The sequence below is a fragment of the Anopheles aquasalis genome, chromosome 2 (assembly GCF_943734665.1).
Source record: "Anopheles aquasalis chromosome 2, idAnoAquaMG_Q_19, whole genome shotgun sequence".
Taxonomy (NCBI): Eukaryota; Metazoa; Arthropoda; class Insecta; order Diptera; family Culicidae; genus Anopheles; species Anopheles aquasalis.
Genome location: NC_064877.1, coordinates 38,144,034 through 38,163,649, shown reverse-complemented (window position 1 = coordinate 38,163,649; position 19,616 = coordinate 38,144,034). Strand labels below are relative to the sequence as shown.

Here is a 19,616-nt window from a genome sequence, read left to right as displayed (position 1 = left end):
GTGCCCAACCGCGGTGAGAGCTGGTGAAAGCATAAAAACCACATTTTTGAGCGGTTTTTTTTTGGTGCACCCGGCGTGGCTGAGCGACGTAGGTTGTGGAGGAGTGCTGGTGCGCGGACGGATGCGGCCAAACAATGGTCGATGGGTTGTCCGTTGACAAAATGTGCCACGCACAACGTACCGAAAAAAGGGGCTCCGGCATTTTGTTCCCTCGATTTTCTTCTTCGTTTTGCTGGGTTTTTTTCCAGCCTCCTCACCATTCAAACCCGAACCTGAATCTCCGAAACGGATCCGGTCCGGACTGTGCGGGTTCCACCTGACCACCGGCGACAATGGGCTCGTCGTCGTGCGCACTGCTCGACGGCTGCTGCTGGACAGACCCTGGAATTACAGAAATGACTGTCAACAGCAGAAACAGAACCTGAACTCGGGGACCGGGCACCGGGTTCCTGGACTGGCGTACCGTTTGATGATTCCAAGTGGGAAGAAAGGAATGGCGTGGTGGGGGCCCTTCTTCCGGTACACACCACTAGTCTTACGCAGTGGAAACAGTGAACCTGCTGGAACCCGGGGTTTCGGTCACCGGTTATCGACTGACTGGTTTCCGATGGAGAACCGATGTCGTTAGCATGCTTTCGACCAACCGGCCGGCCCGAGACCGGGTGGCTGTCCAGGGTGAAAACATCAATTATTTAGATTTATGAGCAGCGGCGGTTATAAAAGCGAGCGTGAGGTGGCCAGAGCAGGGGATTTATTTGATATAAAACTGTTTTGAATATTTCAACAGGATTTACACTACCCACTCCGGCGTCGGACTGGTAAAGAGGTCTGAAATGATCCAGCCAGTGGGTGGTGCTGGTGTCCGACAGTCAGTCAGTCAGTTAGTCAGTCAGTCAACCATTCTCTGCTAACCAGCACCGCCAGCATTCTCTTCACCTTCATCACCAGTACCAGGCCAAGCCAAGTTCGCTCGTTGCATTGTTCATCGCTGGTCAGTAAAGGGTGGTGGTTGGAAAGAGCTCGTTGACCCTTTGGCTACGCTGCTGGCCTCTTAAGGTGGGGCATCGTTCGTGACACCCCAGGCCGGCAGGAACTCCATTGCTTTACTCTTCTGAGGGGCGACGAGCTTTTAGCAGCAGCAGCCGGTACCGTCGCACTCTTCTTGAATTTTGTCGCTCCGAGCCGGGAACCCGGAGTCTGGAATGGGTGGCGGGGTGGTGCACGACCCACCACAAACCTGAACCCAAACCGAGTGCCTTCTGGCGGGGGTTTGAGGGGGACCATGAATACTAAAATTAATTACATGATTAAATATGTATTATCATAACTTTTCCACCCATCCCGCCTGTGCACCATCACCATAGACACCACGAGCGTCAAAAGGGACTCATACACACTCGCACTTGAGTGTGGGAATGCCGGATAGACTCGGTGGTTTCGTGTAATGGTGCCACGATGATGGAGCGGGTTAGCTCTAAGAATGCTCCCCCTCGCCTCCGCTTCCTTCCTTCACATGCACGCACGGCCAGGGTCGACCTTGCAGACTCCCGGACTATGCCCTCCGTCAGGACAATGTCCTGGAGCCATCCTGGTGGTGATGGCGACGATGATGATGCGCCAGGTCGTGGTCGTGGTGTTGTGAATAAAATTTTATACCTCTTAAGTAGATTAACCAGCGTTTATGGTTGATGCTGACGGGACGATTTCGTTGAGGAGGACAAGCTTTTATCGTCCTGTCACTACGTGACCCTTGCTGATGTTGCTGCTGCTGCTGCTGCTTGTGATGATGGTGACGTTTGTGGCCAGGATTGTGGCAGGCCGCTTGCTTGCAAATGGGAGGAACGTCAGGTGGAGTGACGAAGCCGTTGAAAGGTTTGACAGGTGCTCCCGGGGATGCCAGGATTTGACTAGCTGATCTACATAAAGCCACACACGTGTGCGCCCCCTTTACGGACACACATACACGCGCACACGCTGTGCCATCGAGATAATCAAAATGATCTGGCAAATTAATCGCGTCGTTCGAGAGGCGTAAGCTTAAGGCGGAACATTAAATCTTATCCCTTTCGTCGTTCTGACATTCGTGGTGGTGGTTCTGGTACGTCATTTGACTCACTTTGTATCGCTGGTTGGAGCGGAATCCTGCCCCTGAACCTTTCATGCCTGTTTACGCATGGAATGTTTGGTGAAATTTGGTACCAAACGCACCGTTTGCCAGGAATGTAAAGTGTTAATTTGGAAACATGCCGTTGATAAATAATAAATGCCGAAGCCATGAAGCTGGAGAAATTCAACGAAGAGCCCCCCCAAAAACATACCAGCTCCCGTTTTGGTCCGGGCTTGGCTTTTGTTTGCCCGTACTTCCAGCATAATGGCGGCCACAGAGCTTGAGCTAATTGAGAGTTTTTGATTAACTGTTTAGACTGCCAGGCCGCTAGACAGGGCTCATCGGGATTCATCAGGCAAAAGGTGAAACCGTTGGTTGGCGTTCGGGAGTCAAAAAGGGATGCCAACGCCGGTTTTTTGTTAGCAGAGGACCGGGCCATCCAAGCCCAGCCATCTCGGGCCGGGAGCGAGAGTGTGCTTTTCAGGAAAGAAAAAGGTAAAATTTTCCCTTTTATACGTCGTGCTCTCGACCGTGCTCGGGAAAAAAGGTGCCCTGCACTGAGTTCAGGTTCTGCTGATTCGGGGTGATGGTGGCCCGGTGAGCACAATGTACAATGTACACAATGGTTGCTCGCTTTGGAAGGAATCTGGCAAACGTTCGCTTGCTTGATTGTCGATTTGTAACCCCAGATGACCATAGAACGCATTGCATTCGCTTCCTGCACGCTTCTCGTTCCTGGAGAGCATCTCCAAGTTTCCTAGAGCCATGTGGAAAACCGTTCCACCGGCACATTTGTATGTCTCATTTGCTCCCCCGGGGATGGGGAGAGAAACGAATGGTTAACGATGTTAAAAGGCATCCAAACGCACACATGCACACACATGCAATGCTACCATTCACATTCGAACACGTACCGGAAGACGGCAAGACGCGTTCGTGCTCGAGTATACCCAAAAGGCAATCGAAGGGTGTGAAGGATGCCTCGAGGCGGTAAACCAGGGAGAGGGAAAAATCAATGCCGAATGGTCTGTACGCCACCCTCCAGCAGTCCGAGACACGCATTACTGGCCCCAAACGGCTTCATCTTTCGCCTTTTTCCTGGGAACCATACCCTCCAGCGGCACGTACACTTCGGTACCCCACCGATCAGCCAACCGTACCAAGGGTGCCAAGTTATGCGCCTCGCATAGATATCGATTAATCTGGCAAATCTGGAGCAAATAGTCTGGCAGAGCAGCTTGGCTACACGCACTTGCAGGCAGGCAAATCGGTAGAAGGGGTGCCAGGGAGACTGACCAGCAACAATTTCTGGGGTTCGGGTTTTGTCAATTTTGAAATACCAGACGCGTGGGATAAGGGTGCTCCTTCAATCGAAGGATGAATACGAAGCACCATGCTTAAGTGGTGCTCCTTGGGGAAAGGCGAAGCGATGGCCAAATGTCTTTATTCCATTAGGCTTTGGCTTTGGGTGAACTGTCTGCTACCAACATGTGGCTAGCAACAAGGCTTTGGGTTTGGTTTGGAATAATATCTTGATCCCAAGATATTTGTCACTTCAGGTTTTAAAATTCACGTACCAAGACGCTTGTTCACGTGTTACTTGTCGAGGTACAGCAGTAACTGTAGTAATTGGTAGTAAATCAGAAATCATTTTATTAGACAAACTAGATGAAAAGGCTACGGTAAATACGCCAGTGTCCAAAATTACCCTAGAATTACCAATAAGAATGATCCAGAATGTCAGCTCCTACGGAACGATATTCGGAAGATGTATCAAATTGTGTCTAATCTGATAGAAAGCATCGCAGTTCTAGGTAAATGTGGAATTTACAGCTCCAACGTGTCCAATGCCAATCATTCTTGCAGCGTGATCTTGTAAAGCGTAAACAGTTTTGAATACTCAATTGTACACGGAAGCCATATTAGCTTGTTTGGAACGAATCAAAAGGAATTGTGTGAAGAAGAACGATCAATGGGAAAACAGCCTCTGCTTCGGTTAAAAGAAATTTAATCTTTATGCGAATGAACTGTTGGCTAGGAATCCGCTAAGGTTCGTCGAATAAAATCAGATGAGCTCAAATTTTGCTGATGATTTTGTTTTACTTTGTTAGGCGTTTTCTTACCAAGGAAACCTCTCGATTTCTAATTGAATACGAGTTGTTTTACTAATCAAATGATGGTTTGCCGTATTCCAAACTGGATGGAATATGTTTTTGCTTTTTTTAAACGATTATGAATTAAGTTTGCAATGGTTAAAAATACTCATTTTGCGTTGTACACTAGCTTGGTTGTTGATGACTCGGAGTTATACAAACTGCTGTTCTTTCCTTGGCTTTATGATTTTGCTTAAACAATAAAAAATAATTATTCAAAGAAAAAGTGCTAACAACCAGAACCTATTGCACCAGTCTGTGGGGCAATCGATTCGCTTTAATTATCGCCCCGGTCCTTATTTGTTCAACCGGGGTTTTATTGAATCAATGCGCCGTTGTTGTCTGAAAGCAAACTAGTGAAATGGCGCCACCAGCGCTTGTTGACGCCCCAAAGGATTCGTGGAACAGTTACGTGCCCGGTGGCAGCGTAAAATGGAAAGTCCCACGGTGTGGCGAGCCCTGCCAGACCCATCCATTTAAGCGGATTATGATGCTTCAAAAAGTTCGGTAATTAATATGATTTCATCACCATTCGCCATCACTCTGGGACTCGCCGGTACGCGATGATGATAATTTGCGGGATGCAACCGCTCCCGTTCCGAGCCGTAGCCGACCACGGCTAATAAGGGTTATGGCCGCGCGCGCGATGCTTACCGGGCTACCTTTCCATGGAAATAGCGTTCGGACGGGAGGCGAGCAAGCAACGGGACATCGAAAGGATGCGTTGGCGTCTAGCCACGTTCCGCCCGGTGCAGCAACAGGGATCGTGAAACTCCCAACTCAACCATAAATGCGTCTTATGGCGAGTGGTAACCTGGCTGGCTGCCTTGCCTTGCCTTGCCTTACCTTGGCTTGCCGGTTGGTTGCGGAGACTGTTATCCGCTCAGTTACCGGTTATCCATGCTCCGTCCAACCGCTTAACGACCCTTCGGTGACACACTCTCTTTTAATCAACCGAGCGTCCTCGGCGACGCAATAATGATGAGCTTCACGTCTGTCTCTACCCTTCTCTCTCTAGGGTGGGTTTCTCCCTTCCATCGATTGCCACCTACTTACCGGGCGCTAAATGGTGCTACACTTTTATGATGCTCTTACCCTTTCCTTCATTCCGATGTTTTGCTTGTTTCCTTTCCTACTCCCTCTCTCGCCCTCTTTCTCTTGCTCTCTATCTCATTCTCATCCGTTGACTGTTACTTCGTTTTCATTGCAGTTGATAAAGCGGAGCACTTGAGCGGAACACTTTTGAGTTAGAAAAGAAAACGAAAGGAAAAAGAATAATAATATTTTCCAACCCATTCGCGCCAACACTGACGCTCAACAAGACCGGCCAGCCCAGCCAACTGTAGCGACACCAGAGCAAAGAGTCAGCAAGAGGCCAGAACGAACGACCGCAGAACGTACAAAAACCGTAACGAAAACATATCATCATGTTAGTGACGCTGGTGAGAATCTTCCTCATCGTTTCCATTCTCGGTAAGTAAACAGAGCCCGGTTATACCTGTGTACACACTTTCCACGGGGAAAAAGCGCACTAAAAGTGCGCTCCTGCACCGAAACGATGATGGTCGCTAGAGGCCAGTAAAGAGAGGGGCGCGGGGGCGACTCCATTAATCCATCGCCGGAACCGAGTGGAAGAAGGCGCCAGCTCGATTATGGCAGGAAGGAAGCCATTTCATGTTCGACGTGTCGACGGCTGCACAACATCGAACCACAAGACAAATGACCTTGAAAAGGGACGCCGGACCGACGGTTGCGGTGCGCCAATTTTGATAGCCAGTCGCCGCCGGTGCAACGGACGTACAGGTTGTACGCAAATGTTTGCACCACCTGTGATGAAACTGCTTCCGAGCTTTCGTCATTGGTTTGGGTGGAAAATTTCAAAATCCGGTTCTAGAAGCTTTTTACAAGCTACTACTACGACATCCAAGCTGCTGCGATACGGCGAATGCATGACTTTAGCGCATGCGCGGCGCTTCTTGTATTCTATGTTTATGTTTCAGAGCCAACAACATAGAATTGTAGTATTCAGAAGGCTTTTTATGCGAAAAAGCTCCAATGTTTTATGCTACGGTACGCTACGAGTCCTGTTGCAATAATTCTTAGCAAGGCGTGAGCTTACGTCTTTTGTGCAAGCGGGCATGCTAGGGAAGTTCCAAAAAACTGGTAACCCTTTGAGCGCAGCTCACAGTTTAAGTTTAACGCACCTCGTAATTCGATGTGTATCGTATAGGATGCTAAACATACTTTTGATTAGATACCTTTCACTTGTCAAACAGGGTTTGTGTCTTGTATTGTATAGTTGCGTTGTTATTTTGATTGAAAATATGCGTTGGTGAGCAACGATCCACTAATTGATGGAGGCGCCTGGTACAACCGATGGAGGCGCCTAGTAGCTCGTAATTTTCGCGCTATTTTTGGGTGCTCTGTCTCTTCTTATCAAGGTTACATCAAGCCTGGCTGTTATTTCACCCAAAACCCACCGCTACAAACCACCAAGGGATACACTAATTGTGCCTTAATGCGGGATTAATACACCGGCGGCAATAACAATGCATTAAAATTAACATTAAAACAAAAACAAACATTAAACAGAAATCAGCAACAACACCGAGTGCGCTTCCGGTTGGGCTGAATCGAAACTTGTTACTTTTAAATGGAACCATGTTGCACCGCTCTCGGTGCAATGGCCGCACCAGCAGATCAGTAGTTTGTATTTTATTCCCCGTACCCGGGGTTGAACGTTGCATTTCGGACTACAACCAGGGCTAGCCATGGGGATGAATAATTGTTCTCCAGCTCGGCGTGTATCGCGAGTGGTCGACCTGGGACATGAGTGGGTGACATGTAGAGGGAAATGCAGCGATGAAGCGTGTTACTGGTCCAGCATATGTACGACAACATTACCGGGGCCAGTACTTCCGGTTACCGGTGGGGTACCATGGGCTACAACTTTGTGCATCCTCTTACCTCCTCCTGGAGCCACTAACCGTGGCTTCAAAAAGTAGTGCGAATGTAAATTCATACGATTAAATTATAATTAGCCCTTTTGTGCTGCGCGCACCTTTGGGCACCATTTTGTGCGCCCGCGGTTTCCTTTCCATGATCGTTTGCCGAGTGGCCAGTCCGTGAGAAAAAGTGTCTAGGTAGCGAACGGTGAACAAAACACGGGGCCATGATTTACTCACACATGATCAACGATTTTTAATAGCGCTACATATGTACGGCACCGGAAAGGGTTTGCTGGTGGTTCCGATCGTTTTTTTTTTGGTCCAATGTTGGTCGAGCTTCTTGGTCCCCGTGTGGTGGCCAGGGGTAGCTAGAGCGCGAAACAAGACAGAAGTCATGGTTCCGGTAATGTGTTTGTTAAGTTGAAACTTTCTCATTTCTCCCTTCTGACCCGGCAGTCGCTCACTAGCGTGGAATGGGGTGGATAGTGGGTGGGTGTACATGCTTCAGTTGCATGTTTTCCACCCGACACACCGTCGTTCCACCTGCAACATGGACTATTCTCTCTCGTTCGGTATGGACCTTTGAATATGAAAATAGCATTCCGGGCCAAAAATGCACTACCATCCGCCCGGTTTCTCTTCCCCGTCTTTTCTCTGCTACTGCTGCGACCGCATGCGTCCTTTTGGCTGATACTCTCATTTTCTGACCGGATAAAAAGGGGTTGAAAAAGTGGCACACATTCGAGCGCTGGCAGCGTGCTCTTTTCGCAAAGTTGCATGACTGACGGTGCCCTTCGGGTGCCCTAAACGAGATCCAAACTCCCTCGGCACACACGCGCGCTCGCTCACTCGCACAGACACAGAGCTGCATATGGCTGACGAGGGGCTGCGCCGACCCTGCCAGCCAGCATACCCACAAACCAACCAACCATTGGCAGCCATTAATGTGGAAAAATTTCATTATTTTCGTCTCAATTGATTGATAATCAGCATATTATGTACGTTCGGGTGTCCTTCGATTGGGTCACCTCGATTGCGCCTCATCGTGCTTTGGCGACGCAAACTGCAACGCCCGGCAGCGTAGCGTAGCTTTGCTCGCTCACAATTGTCCATCGCTCCATTGTTGTCCTGGGTTCTCGTTCCAACCTGGGACGGTGGGACAAACAGGAATCAGACGGGGGTTAGGGAAAGGACGTTTCTGACCCCAAACGGTGGAGAGCCGCCCATGGAATGAGTCGGCATGTCTGCAGCGCATTTTGAAAATTATGATTCGTTCTCTCTCTTCGGTTCGGTTTGCCCTTTCGTTCGCAGCTACCCAAGCATCTCTTACATGCAAATCGATGGCAAGCTGATGCCGAGCATGGAATTAGCTAAAATTGGTCTCTAGCGGTGTGTGGGGTTATCGATTGTGGTGGATTGTGATGTGAATGCGGTCGCACTAGAACACCGTTTGGTCTGTTTGATTGTCATGTGTCGAGAGTCGATTCGATTCCCTTTTCTTGCGATCCCGGTCGAGGGTTTTCGATCGATGGAGATTTCATTATTTAAATCGTTGCTCGGAAGGATTCAATAGATTAATTTCCGGGAAGATGGGAAAGAGTAGCCGTACTTTACATCGCCAGTCAAAGACGGCCTGGGCATGGTATTGCCCTGCTTGGTGAACCTTTCCGGCATAATCAATTGAATGCGGCTGTCATCGATCGAAGGGAAAGATTCGGAAAAGTTCTCTGTTTGGCTTGTTGTCTTGTTTGTCTAGGGTTTTCGTTTAAGAAATGATGAATTCAACGAGAGCAGGATGAGTAGCGGTGGTCATTAACATAATATTTAATTAAACGAACTAATCAAGTTCCATAGTGATAGAAGGTATTAGCTATTGGGAATGCTTCATACAGAATGAAGACGCGTAGAAAGTTTTCATTTAACGCTAGTGGCGATATTTGTTTCATCATCTTCGAAATAAAAACGTATTGATTCTTGGTATTCCAAAGTAGAAATTTGATTTGAAGCCGTCTTATGAATGGAGAGTAGAAGATTTTTCAGTTCATGGATCGTGACATTTATTTGATGCTTCGTAGTCGAACTGTCTGTGTTCTTTCGACGTTCCTTCGTGTCATATCACTCTCTTATTTGCGTTCTCATACTGTGCGCTCTCTCGCCCATTACTTATCCCACATAAAATATTCACATGGATCCTGTTTAAAAATCGTAGCCATTGTAAGAATGCCTTATGCAATCATTACCGGTTTCTGTACATGAATGATACGATTTGATGAATGCTTTAAGATAATACATAGAAATTAGGAAGAAACTTCCTCCAGCTGTTCCATTAAATTTATTTAAAATTTATTTTCACTGCATATCTGAGTTTCGATATTTCAATGGTACCAAGTTCTTTCAAAAATACATAACATGCCATCTGAACTCATACGAGGAATTTGTTGAATTTTGATCCGATTTGATGGTTGCTACCATAACGGGTTAGTTTCTCCGTAATATCATGAAAACGAAGACAATGAAGAGAATGAAGGATACAAAATTAGTTGGGCCGTTCCAGTGAAATTGAATAAAAATGATCACTGGTTGGCAAAGTTTTTAAATTAAACTATTGTTATTGTTTTATCAAGTGCCAGTGCTTACCCATGACATTTCAAAGTTTAAATTATTTTCACACATTTGGAAAAAGTTTTCCTAATGCGAGCTACTCATTTTCACTATTGCATTAACTGTGCTTCGTAGCAAGAATAGTTAATTCGAGGGCCAGAGTGATTATCGAAAGAAGGGGCGAACCTAGCGTGGCCGTTGGTTTAGCAAAAGCGGCCACCGAGTCGCTCCCATTTTGACAGCGAAACGCTAACGCACAGGAAACATCATAATCCGTCAACTGGTCGCAACGGCCTGGTGGACTGGTTTCACTTTCCCACAATTCTTGACAAGCGGTGTGACACCGAGACCCGCGTGTCCATCCCCCAAGACATCCCAGTACCACATTGTCACCGCGTCAGTTGCCATTGCCTGCTGGTCGGTGGCTCAGCCTGGATAAAGTCAACTTTACGGCTCATTGTCGGCCTAGAAACGAGGGCTGGTTGGACCGTCCGGGTACTTCAGCTCCTCCTCAGCTGAAGCCCCGCACTTTTCCCCTTCTCCTCCATCAAACGAAGAATGTCAAGCGTCGAGTTGAACGGCGGATTAGGCTGGCTTCATCGCTCCACCGCCACCATCGTCATTGGTCAACTAGTGCCACGCGTCTCACGCCCCACAGCCAACGGTCAAACGGGACCTACTTCCGCTAAATTCCTGGAGGGGTTTGCCACGGGAATCGGTGCTTGTCCTCAGTCCTACCGGCAGCTCGCTAGAACCTGCTGTGGGTATATTAATTTGCTTCACTCGTTAAGTGAGTGCTTGGAATGCGACCTGAGCGGAGGATTCGTTGAGAGTGGGGTTCCCTTTCCACCGATGGGACCCATCCCGGACTGTCGCGGACTGGTGCGCGTGGGTTTTTGGCCAGGTTAAGCCGGGGAATTATCATTATCTCTGTGTCAGGACTTTTGACCTGCGCTGCACGTTATCTGCAACTCCGCAGGAGCTGTCATGGAGGAGGCGCGCGAGCGCTCCTGTGCCTGGGGTCAAATGAAATGGATTAAGTGAACTCTCGCCAATGGTGGGGAAGGGAAGGGGGAGGGGCAAAATAAAAAAATGATGGAAGGTATTACGCAAAAAGATGGATTTGCAGGTTTTGAAGTTATCTTTCGAAAAAATATCATCAAAGCCCTGCTTCGAAGCATAATCCTTGGGTTGCGATCATTAGCTTACATCTCCCTTGATGCTTACAGCATGTTTGCGTTTCTGTTTGAATAGATATGATTCGCCATTTGATAGGAAGAGCATTTAAAAGCCACAGTAAGCACACCGTGTCCAAGACAATCTTTTCGTTGATTGGCTTTCGCGCACAGGTAGCAAAATAAATATTTTGTATGCATTATGTGTTGTCCGGCATCGTTCGCTGTTGGATTTGTTTTCATTCTCTTTTCCATAGTTCAATTTCTATAAACAACAAGTCGTAAAGATGAGTAAGTTTAATTCACTTCTTAGTTCTTTCGGGAACGATTTCTAAGTGATATAGATTTAATGAATCGGATCAAGTGGAATCGGATTGAATAACATACCACAACAGGTCCTCAGACGCCAAATCCGAATTAAGAATTGAAATTTATGTAGCTTATGAGGCCAGATATCTTATATGAATACAATGAAATTTTAAAATTGGAACAACGCTTTACTGAACGAACGAAAAGAGTTTAAGGAAGCAGTGATTGCAAATGTAAGTGATTGCGCAAGGACGATTGTGGTCAAAGATGCATGTCCTGCGCCCAGTACGCTAGAGCTATCGTTTTGAACGCATTCCAGTGGTTATACGTGTCGGAGTCCTCTTTGACGGGGGAAACTAGCACGCCACTGTGGCGTTCAAAAGGTGTACGGGGTTAAACCTACGGCCCCCGGGAAGCAAAACACTTGTAAAGCTCTCAGGGGCTGAGAGCGAGGGAAGCGGGGCCGTATATTTTTTGTTGAGTTAATATACGGGCTCGCCCCGACTGTATGAGTCCTCTTTGACTGGAATGCAAAATAAGTGGAACGATGGTTTCGGAAAAACGTTTGATTTTGAGCAGGTATTCTCATATCAGACTGTGTAATGTGTTCTTTTACTTAAACGTACGACCAAAGATGATCTTTCCTTGCGCCTAATAAACAACAACACATACAGCGACATACCAGAGCAGAGCGGAGGAAAGCTGCTCCGTGAAGTTTTCTTTTCGTTTCAAAATCCCTAATGCGCTGACTGGCGGGTTGGCGGGCACTTTTTCACCGCAAAACTTACCCGAACCATTTATCAGGCCTACAGGCGCCTTATCGTCGCCCTTCCTAACCAAACACAAAGTGCAGCACCGAACCGTCCGTGATTGTCGGCGCGAGTAGTGCCGCGTGACGACGCATTCCGGTTTCACCGGTTTCGGCCACGCCATAGGTTAAAGTTTGTTCGCTTGCATTCTGGAACCCCCCCCCCCTCGCAACGACGTAACGCAATGGGTGAAAGAGAGCCGCCAAACAAGGGAGTAAGATTTATGTGTAACTCACCTCCTCCCCCCGCGGTGTTTGTCGTCGTCGTCCACCATTCCACTATTTTCGGCCAGGCGCTTCCGGTATGAAACTCTGGTCCCGTTCCGTTGCTTCTCTCTTCCATTCGTTCCCCGTTTTGCGCTGCTACCTGTGCGAGGTTCCTCGTTCTCGTCATCGCCTTCGTAGTCGTCGTCGTTGTGCGGTGAGTCCTTGCACGATGTGTCCCTTTTAGCAGCCTTTGCGAGATGCTAATCAGTGTGCGCGAGAGAGGGTGTATAGAAAAGAGAGGAGAAACTCTCCCCCTCCTCCTCACGGTCCCAAAAGAATGTGCTTTGACACGACTTATTTACCGCCCCAAGATGCAGACATCGTCGACCTCTGGACCAGCCAGGTCCTTCCCACCCCTGTGATAGATGCGGTACAGGCATAACGAGGAATGGAGCGATGGGGGTGGGAAAAAAATTACCAACATTACGTCACCACCATCCAACCCTCCGTATCGTTCCCTGGCGCGCCGTGTTTAGAAGAGGAATTTCGTGTCACGGCGCTGCACCGTCGTCTGCACTGACCACAGCCCGTGTGGTAGCTTCGACGCGTCGCGTGTATTACCTTGAGTCTGATATTCTGTGAAGAGGGAGGGAGGTAGGGAGGAATGCATAAATTTCCACTCGGCACGCGAGCTGCAACATGCAGCACGCCGTCGCCCATCGCGATGTGTCGCGCTCTCCCGATCCAGCACATCGATACCGTAGCAGCAGCAGCAGCAGCAGCAGCGAAGTCCTCGCAACGATGGTGAGCAGTGGCTAAGCAACTGCTGATTTGATTAAACACACGAGAACGGACTGCAGGACGCGGGAGCGAGGCTACAACACTTTCAAAGTGTTCAACCTTCGATGGACTCGCGAGCGCGCGCGCTATCGGTTACACTCCGGTTGATGGAACGAAAGCGAAGCCCCCGTGTCCTTGTCCAGTCCGGTGATTGAACGCCATCACCTTGGACTACATGGAGAGGGGTTTAATTACAGTCAAGAACCGTGTTATCTCTTCGCTTCGGAGAACCACGGTACGATGATAAAGATCTCTGGGCCTGGACATTCACCAGGGCGTCCATTTTTTCTGATTGTTTCTGTTGCTGCGCTTCATCCTTTCAATTCACACCAAATTCCCCCACAAACACACTCATCTAAAGTGTCCAAAAATCCCTTTCCAGAGCAGGAATGTGCACGGAACGGTCCATGTAATGGTCGTTAACCGAGGAAGGCCGGTGATGCTTTTGTGCTTTTTTAGTACAACGCGAACAGTTAGCGAAAAACGGGGGAAGTGCACTCCCGACCAAACACCCGAGAATAGCGGGGCCGACAAGATCCGCATCACATCTTGTCGCGAAAGCTCTCCGATTGGGTGCTGGTAGCGCGAAAGCACCTCGAAACGCGAGCGAGGGGAAAACAGAAATGGAAAGCTCTGGTTCGCCTTCGGTGTGTTCCGAGCGCGGTGTTCGTGCGTTGTTTTGGTTTCGAATCGTTCCAAAAGGGCCAAGGAATCGGTATCGTCGTCGTCCTCGACTCGGTTGGTTGGTTCGGGTAAGCCGAACGTTTGTTGTGGTTGCGGCATCAGCGGGCACACGATGGGCTCTTGGACCTGGTAGCGCCTGGTCGCGTCAGTTGCGAAAGGACTGTTCCTGGTGTCGCGCGAACGAATCGTAAAGCGTCCCGTACCCGTTGGAGAGGACAGTAGCAGCAGCAGCAGCAGCAGCAGAAAAAGCAGCAGTAGTAGCAGCGGTTGCTGCAGCAGCAACAACGCGACGTGGCCAGCTAGTGTCCCGTGTGCATGTCGCGCGCGCTGCAGAAAGATCTCACTTGGTTGGTTCCCCGGTTCCCGTCATCCTCTGCGCTGGTTGGATGCATCTTTGATGCCCTATGTGTGTATCTGTGTATGTGTGTACGTGGGCAAACGAAAGGATGCGCTTCGCACGCCTTCATTCCGGTGATTAGTGCCCCAAAACAGTGACCAAAGAGTGACGTTCCCGAAGTGTGTGCTGAACCGTGGGCAGCCGACGAGAGAGAGAGAGAGAGAGAGAGAGAGAGAGAGAGAGAGAGAGAGAGAGAGAGAGAGAGAGAGAGAGAGAGAGAGAGAGAGAGAGAGAGAGAGAGAGAGAGTGTGCGAAAGAGGGAATCCTTGTAAACGGAGCTCGAATGATCGAAGTTCCCAAACACACCAACCCAAAACACACCAACAACGTCCTCGTCATCATCATCATCATCATCGCAGCGAGCAACTGCTGCGATCGAAGCAAAGCGTTGGTAGTGGTAGTGGCATCGGTGGGACCCCCAAAACACGAAATGAGGAACCTCAGAGGCTCATTACGAATCACACCTCTCGTCCTTCGCTCCGCTAGCCCTCTGCGGGGGGTGTGCTGGCGAAAATAGTATAATTTTCGGGGTGGCATTGGCCGCGAGCGCCATTTTGCGTGTTTTTTTTTGGGGCTTCTCGGTAGTGGTAGTGACGGACCTCCACTCCCACCGGCAGCACTGGCACGCAAAATACAATCCGTCACGTATCGCTGGTCGCACGTTCTCCTTCGGTTCTTCGTGGAAGGAACCGGGAAGCGAGGATTTTGCTGCTCGCACATTTGGCCACACATACAGAGACATGGTTCTGGAGGTCCCGAAGAAGAGGAACACCAACGCAGAAGAGGGTGCTGCCAATCGCGGTGGCCCCCGGGGGGGCCAATCCGGAACCAACTGGACCGGACAACTGGAGGAAAACGGGGGGGAAAGGGCTTGCCAAAGGGGATATCATTTTTTTCTGTTTTTGATGTTCCGGATGCAATGCATTTCCCAAACACTTACACAACAGGAGGGTGCTACGTGCTACAGTATCCTGTCCTGTTCCTCCGTTCCGTTCCACACCTCACCTTCCCTCCGTGGCACGCCAACAATTGTGCCACAAATTATTCGATTGCATTCGATTGCATTGCAATGATGGCGGGCGTCCGGGCTGGTTCGTGCCGGTTCGTGCGAAGTTGGAATTTTAATTGCATTCTTGAGCGATTGGGCCACCACCAACGGGGCCACCGGTAAGGTTGAAGTGGGAACCCGTATCGATCGACCTCGGGCGTTTGCGTGTGGCTGCGTGTGTGCAACGGTGTGGCGACGGTGACATCATTTGCAGCAATTGCATTTTCGGACCGGGGCACCAATCAAACCAGCTCCCCAGCCGCAATGTTGGCAAATGTCCCTGGACTCGGAACCTTTGGCACGCAAATCCGGTGACCCGGGAGAAGGGCATCTTGGTAACCAGGGAATGGAAAGGAACGCGCCTTGGCGCCTAGGCGTGAGCGCCACTTCCGCCACAGATAATTAGTTTATTATTCTAATTTGAACTTTTCCACCTCGCGGCACTCGCGGCAGTGGCGGTGGCTGCGAGTTCAAAGAGCGCCAGATCCCGGCATTAGGCGGCCTTGGCCGGCTTTAAAGGTCTTCGCCACCTCGCGAATCGTGTCCGGAACGGGGGGAAATTGAGTTTCGAGGAACAATTTCGTCAAATCTTCCTCAAATAGCCCTCAGGGCGGGTGGTTGGAGTGAACTTGCCGGCCCCTGCGTTGTGTCACCAGCTAGCTAGCCGGTTCCAGTTTGCTTCTAATTAATTTGATGCGTCCGTGTACTCTGTCGTCGTCGTCGTCGTCAACTCCTGCGAGTCCAGCTAATCTCGGGGAAATCGGGAATCTCGTGATGATGCCTCGGACTTTGCTCGTCAGAGACGAGGCACTGCAACGGAGATCAATTGGATTGATCAGGCCTTCCATTTGGGCGCTTCTTGTGTTTTTCTGGACGGGGTATGCCGTAGCATGCGTCCTGGATGTGTCTAACGGTTACAGATAGCCACGGCGCAGAGGGAAATGGATCGCAAAAAAAAAGAAAAACGTTGGCGTGAAAAGCGTGTTAATGGACCGGTCGTTCGGTCGTTCTCGCCAGCTCAAGCACGACCTTGCTTCACAACGGATTGCGGATCGTTTGGCCGTCAGTAGCGTCAGCGTCCAGGGAGAGATCTAACGTCAATTGGTTAAACATCCGAGAAGCTCCGGTTCGGGAAGAGGAGCAAAGAGTCGAGTTGTTTGAACTACCAACCAGTCACCAGCACAAGAGTCCTCGCTTTGAAGCCCCTCTTTGAAGCCCGGAACGGTCGATCCGTGGCGCACTGGATGCAAGTCGCTTCTCGTCTGTGATACACCAAAAAAAAAAGGGGAAACAAAAACCGTTTGGAAAACTTTCGTTTCACCCTAAAAGACAGTCGACGACAGGATGGTCTTTCGGACCTCGGCAGAGTTCACGCGTGTGTGCGAGAGAAAATCTAATAAACAGTGCACCAACACACGCATACAGAGGCAGCAGCTGGTGCATGCAGAATGCCACCGAGTGCAGCTAACTGCAACTGCAACCGAACGGCGCGAACGAAGCTGATCTGATGGTGCATCTTGCAACGTGGTGTCCGGGGGCGGTGGAAAACTTTTGCCCTCCTTGCCCCCGGGCCTCAGCCAACGAGCCAGCTAGTCAGCTCTTCAACGAGCTCTGAGTAGAGCATCCTCGATTTATTGCCATCCTCCACTCGGCCGCTTACTGTTTTCCTTTTGGAGGTTTTTGGAGGAATTTTCTGCCAAACGGAGAGCACACCACTGTGTGTACACTACGGCACCTGGCAGTGTTTGAGTGAGTGTGTGGTTGGAATTGGTAGCTTCCGAGCTTGGCCAGGACGAGGACCTACCGTGGCGTACGAGCTACATAATGTAGCTCTAATGGCAAACCATTTCAAACGCATTTTTCAGCTATTTGTGTTCAGCGGTGTTGTGTGCCTGTGAGCCCCAATATCGCTGCAGCCCACCAGCACCCGAGTCAAAAGCGTTATCGGTGGTCCCTTCGAACCCGCCGCCGCCGCCGCCGCCGCCGCCACCGCGAACCATGAATTTGATTCATTATTCCCCCGTGCGCTGGTCTCGTTGGCGTGAAAATGGCGAGCGACAAATTGGCCACAAAAACCGGTACGGCCTCTGCGGTGCGTGTGTCAGTGTCGAGGGGGAACAGCGAGGGTGCAAACTAAGCACAGCCACCAGAGCACAGGTGCCAGAATTCCGTGCTTTTTTCGGTGGAATTTAGACTCCAATTTAGGGACCACCAGGGCGCGATCGATCGCATTGCATCGAACTACTCGGAATGAGCGCGTGCTTCGGCGGTTCATTAAACGCTCGCACTCCATTGACCGGTTGCACACTGGCCCGGTTGTTGGCCATTTTTTTTGGCCTACTCGTGCCACGTCACACACGTCGTTGACAGCTGTCAGTGCAGCCGGAAATCTGGAGTAGCCCGAGTCCCGGGCAGGATCGAGCAATCAATCGATAAATCAACGAGAGTGGAATGAGGGTTTTCCCACGGTTTTCCCGGGGGGACTCCCTTGATGGCCACCTTCGGCCACGAATCGTTCTCGCAATTAAGGTGAAAGTTATGTTACAATGTGCCAAGCGGGCAAGAGCTCCCGTTTGGCGTCTGCATAACGGTAATGAGACCCAAAGTGGCCGTGTGCGCGTCTGGGTGTAGCCCAGCAAGCAGATTGGACGAAGGGAAGGACGCGTTATCACGGGGACCATAAATGCCCGGGAATGAAGCAGCAAAAGGGGCGGAAGAGGATGGTATATAATGTTTATCGCAATGTTTCTACCTAGGGCCAAAGGTAGGAGTTCCGCCCCCCCCCCCCCTTTGAAAACGTAGGTTACGTGTCCTTGAAACGCCCCAACGATCCGATTCTGATCCGTAGCACCGTCGTTACCGTCGCCTTTTTGGTCGATGGTGAAGAAGAAGGCGTCGGCGGTGGTCATGGTGGAGGCGTTCTTTTAATTAGCTTTCGGTCGGTCGCTCGGTGTGCGGTTTGGTCGGTATGGCCAATGGCGGTACGGCTGATATGGAACCGCCAATCGTTACGAGCCCCAAGGTCCGAGCAACTCCGTCGTCGTGCGTGGTTGGAAGCGTTGGGCGTTCCGTTGATGGCCATTACCCCCGTAGAATGTGCTCTCAATTGCAGGCTATAAGGATTCTTGGATAAGTAGCGGCAGACGGAGAAGGAAATCACGGGGGGGAAAAAGAGAGAAAAAGATCAAGAGAGTGTGACTGTGTGCGAGTGCAGTTCAGTAGAATGTGCGAGTCGCGAGTGAAGAAGATTCGCAGAAAATGAGAGCCAGATGCAAAGTCAATCGTCAGCGATCAGCAGCAGCAGCAGCGACGGCAGCGGAATTGCCAGCAACAGTCAGAGTTCGGTGCCGGAAAGGTGGCCACAAAGATGGTCACTGGAGCACGGTGTGCGATCCCCGGCCAGCGTTAGTGTGTGCAGCTGGCAGCAACAGCAGCAGCAGCAGCAGCAGCAACAAGAGGACGAGAGGCCACAGGGTATCGGCTAAAGTGGCCGTGACGATAGCCGACTGTCCGCGCTGGCTATCGGTTGGTGTGGCCGTGTGGCTGCTGCTGCTGCTGGCGCTGCTGACAACATTGTCGACCGTGCTGGGCAGTGAGTTCCCGGAACGGGAATGCTGCGATCCCGTCTATCCACCGATGCCCGATCCGGACGCGTTGCCCGGTCCGGTCTATCCGACGACCACGATATCGACCTCGTCGTTCCAGACGGGACCGAATGGAGGAGTAGGAGGAGGAGGAGGAGGCGGTGGCCCCGGCGGTGGCATTGTCGGCGAAGGTGGTCCAACGGCGTACGGTGGTGCTGGTAGCGAGCTCGCCGGTGGCATCGTAGGCGGTGGGCTTGCTGCTGGTGGCCCGGGAGGCGGATCGATCGGTGCCGCCGGTAATCAGCTGTCATCGTCGCGACCGATGCACATCGGTTACTCTGGTGAGTTGGGAGTGTCTCTATTACTAACGCCTTTATGCACAAATCGCTTATTACATTGATCAGGTGGCGGGGGAGAGCATGGGAATTACAATTTCAACACCTGGAGAAAGTGCAACGAGCTACGAGATAATTCCGATGTTCCTTTAAATCCTTTAATGCGATAGTAATCGCGAGGGACGTTGGTGTTCAGGGGATGGTCTAGAACCGTTCGTGAATTAAGGATTATCAAACAATTACATTGATCTAGGATTATTGATCGAATGGTGGAGTTTGATGTAACGGAAGCAGATTTCTTGGAGAAGGTTTCGCAGACAATTGTCATTCAAATCGTATCGAGACTTTTTTCTTCTCTGTCATAAAATGATGAGTGGTGTGTTGGTGTTGCTGCAACTGCAATGAGTGCTGCAACGTCAT

The 19,616-nt window shown here is 50.2% G+C and overlaps 1 protein-coding gene across 3 annotated transcripts in view; it reads left to right on the top strand.

The window, feature by feature from the left end:
- LOC126571309 (uncharacterized) overlaps positions 1-19,616 on the top strand; it is a 148,510-nt gene that overhangs the window by 25,606 nt on the left and 103,288 nt on the right. Inside the window, exons 1-2 of one of the 3 annotated variants that reach the window (XM_050229694.1) lie at positions 14,026-14,179; positions 18,390-19,202. In XM_050229694.1, the coding sequence (XP_050085651.1) occupies positions 18,536-19,202 (667 nt within the window). In that variant the 5' untranslated portion in view covers positions 14,026-14,179; positions 18,390-18,535. Of the gene's footprint in view, positions 1-5,470; positions 5,734-14,025; positions 14,239-18,389; positions 19,203-19,616 lie in introns of those variants that run through there. The other 2 variants (XM_050229695.1, XM_050229696.1) reach the window with 2 other exon arrangements.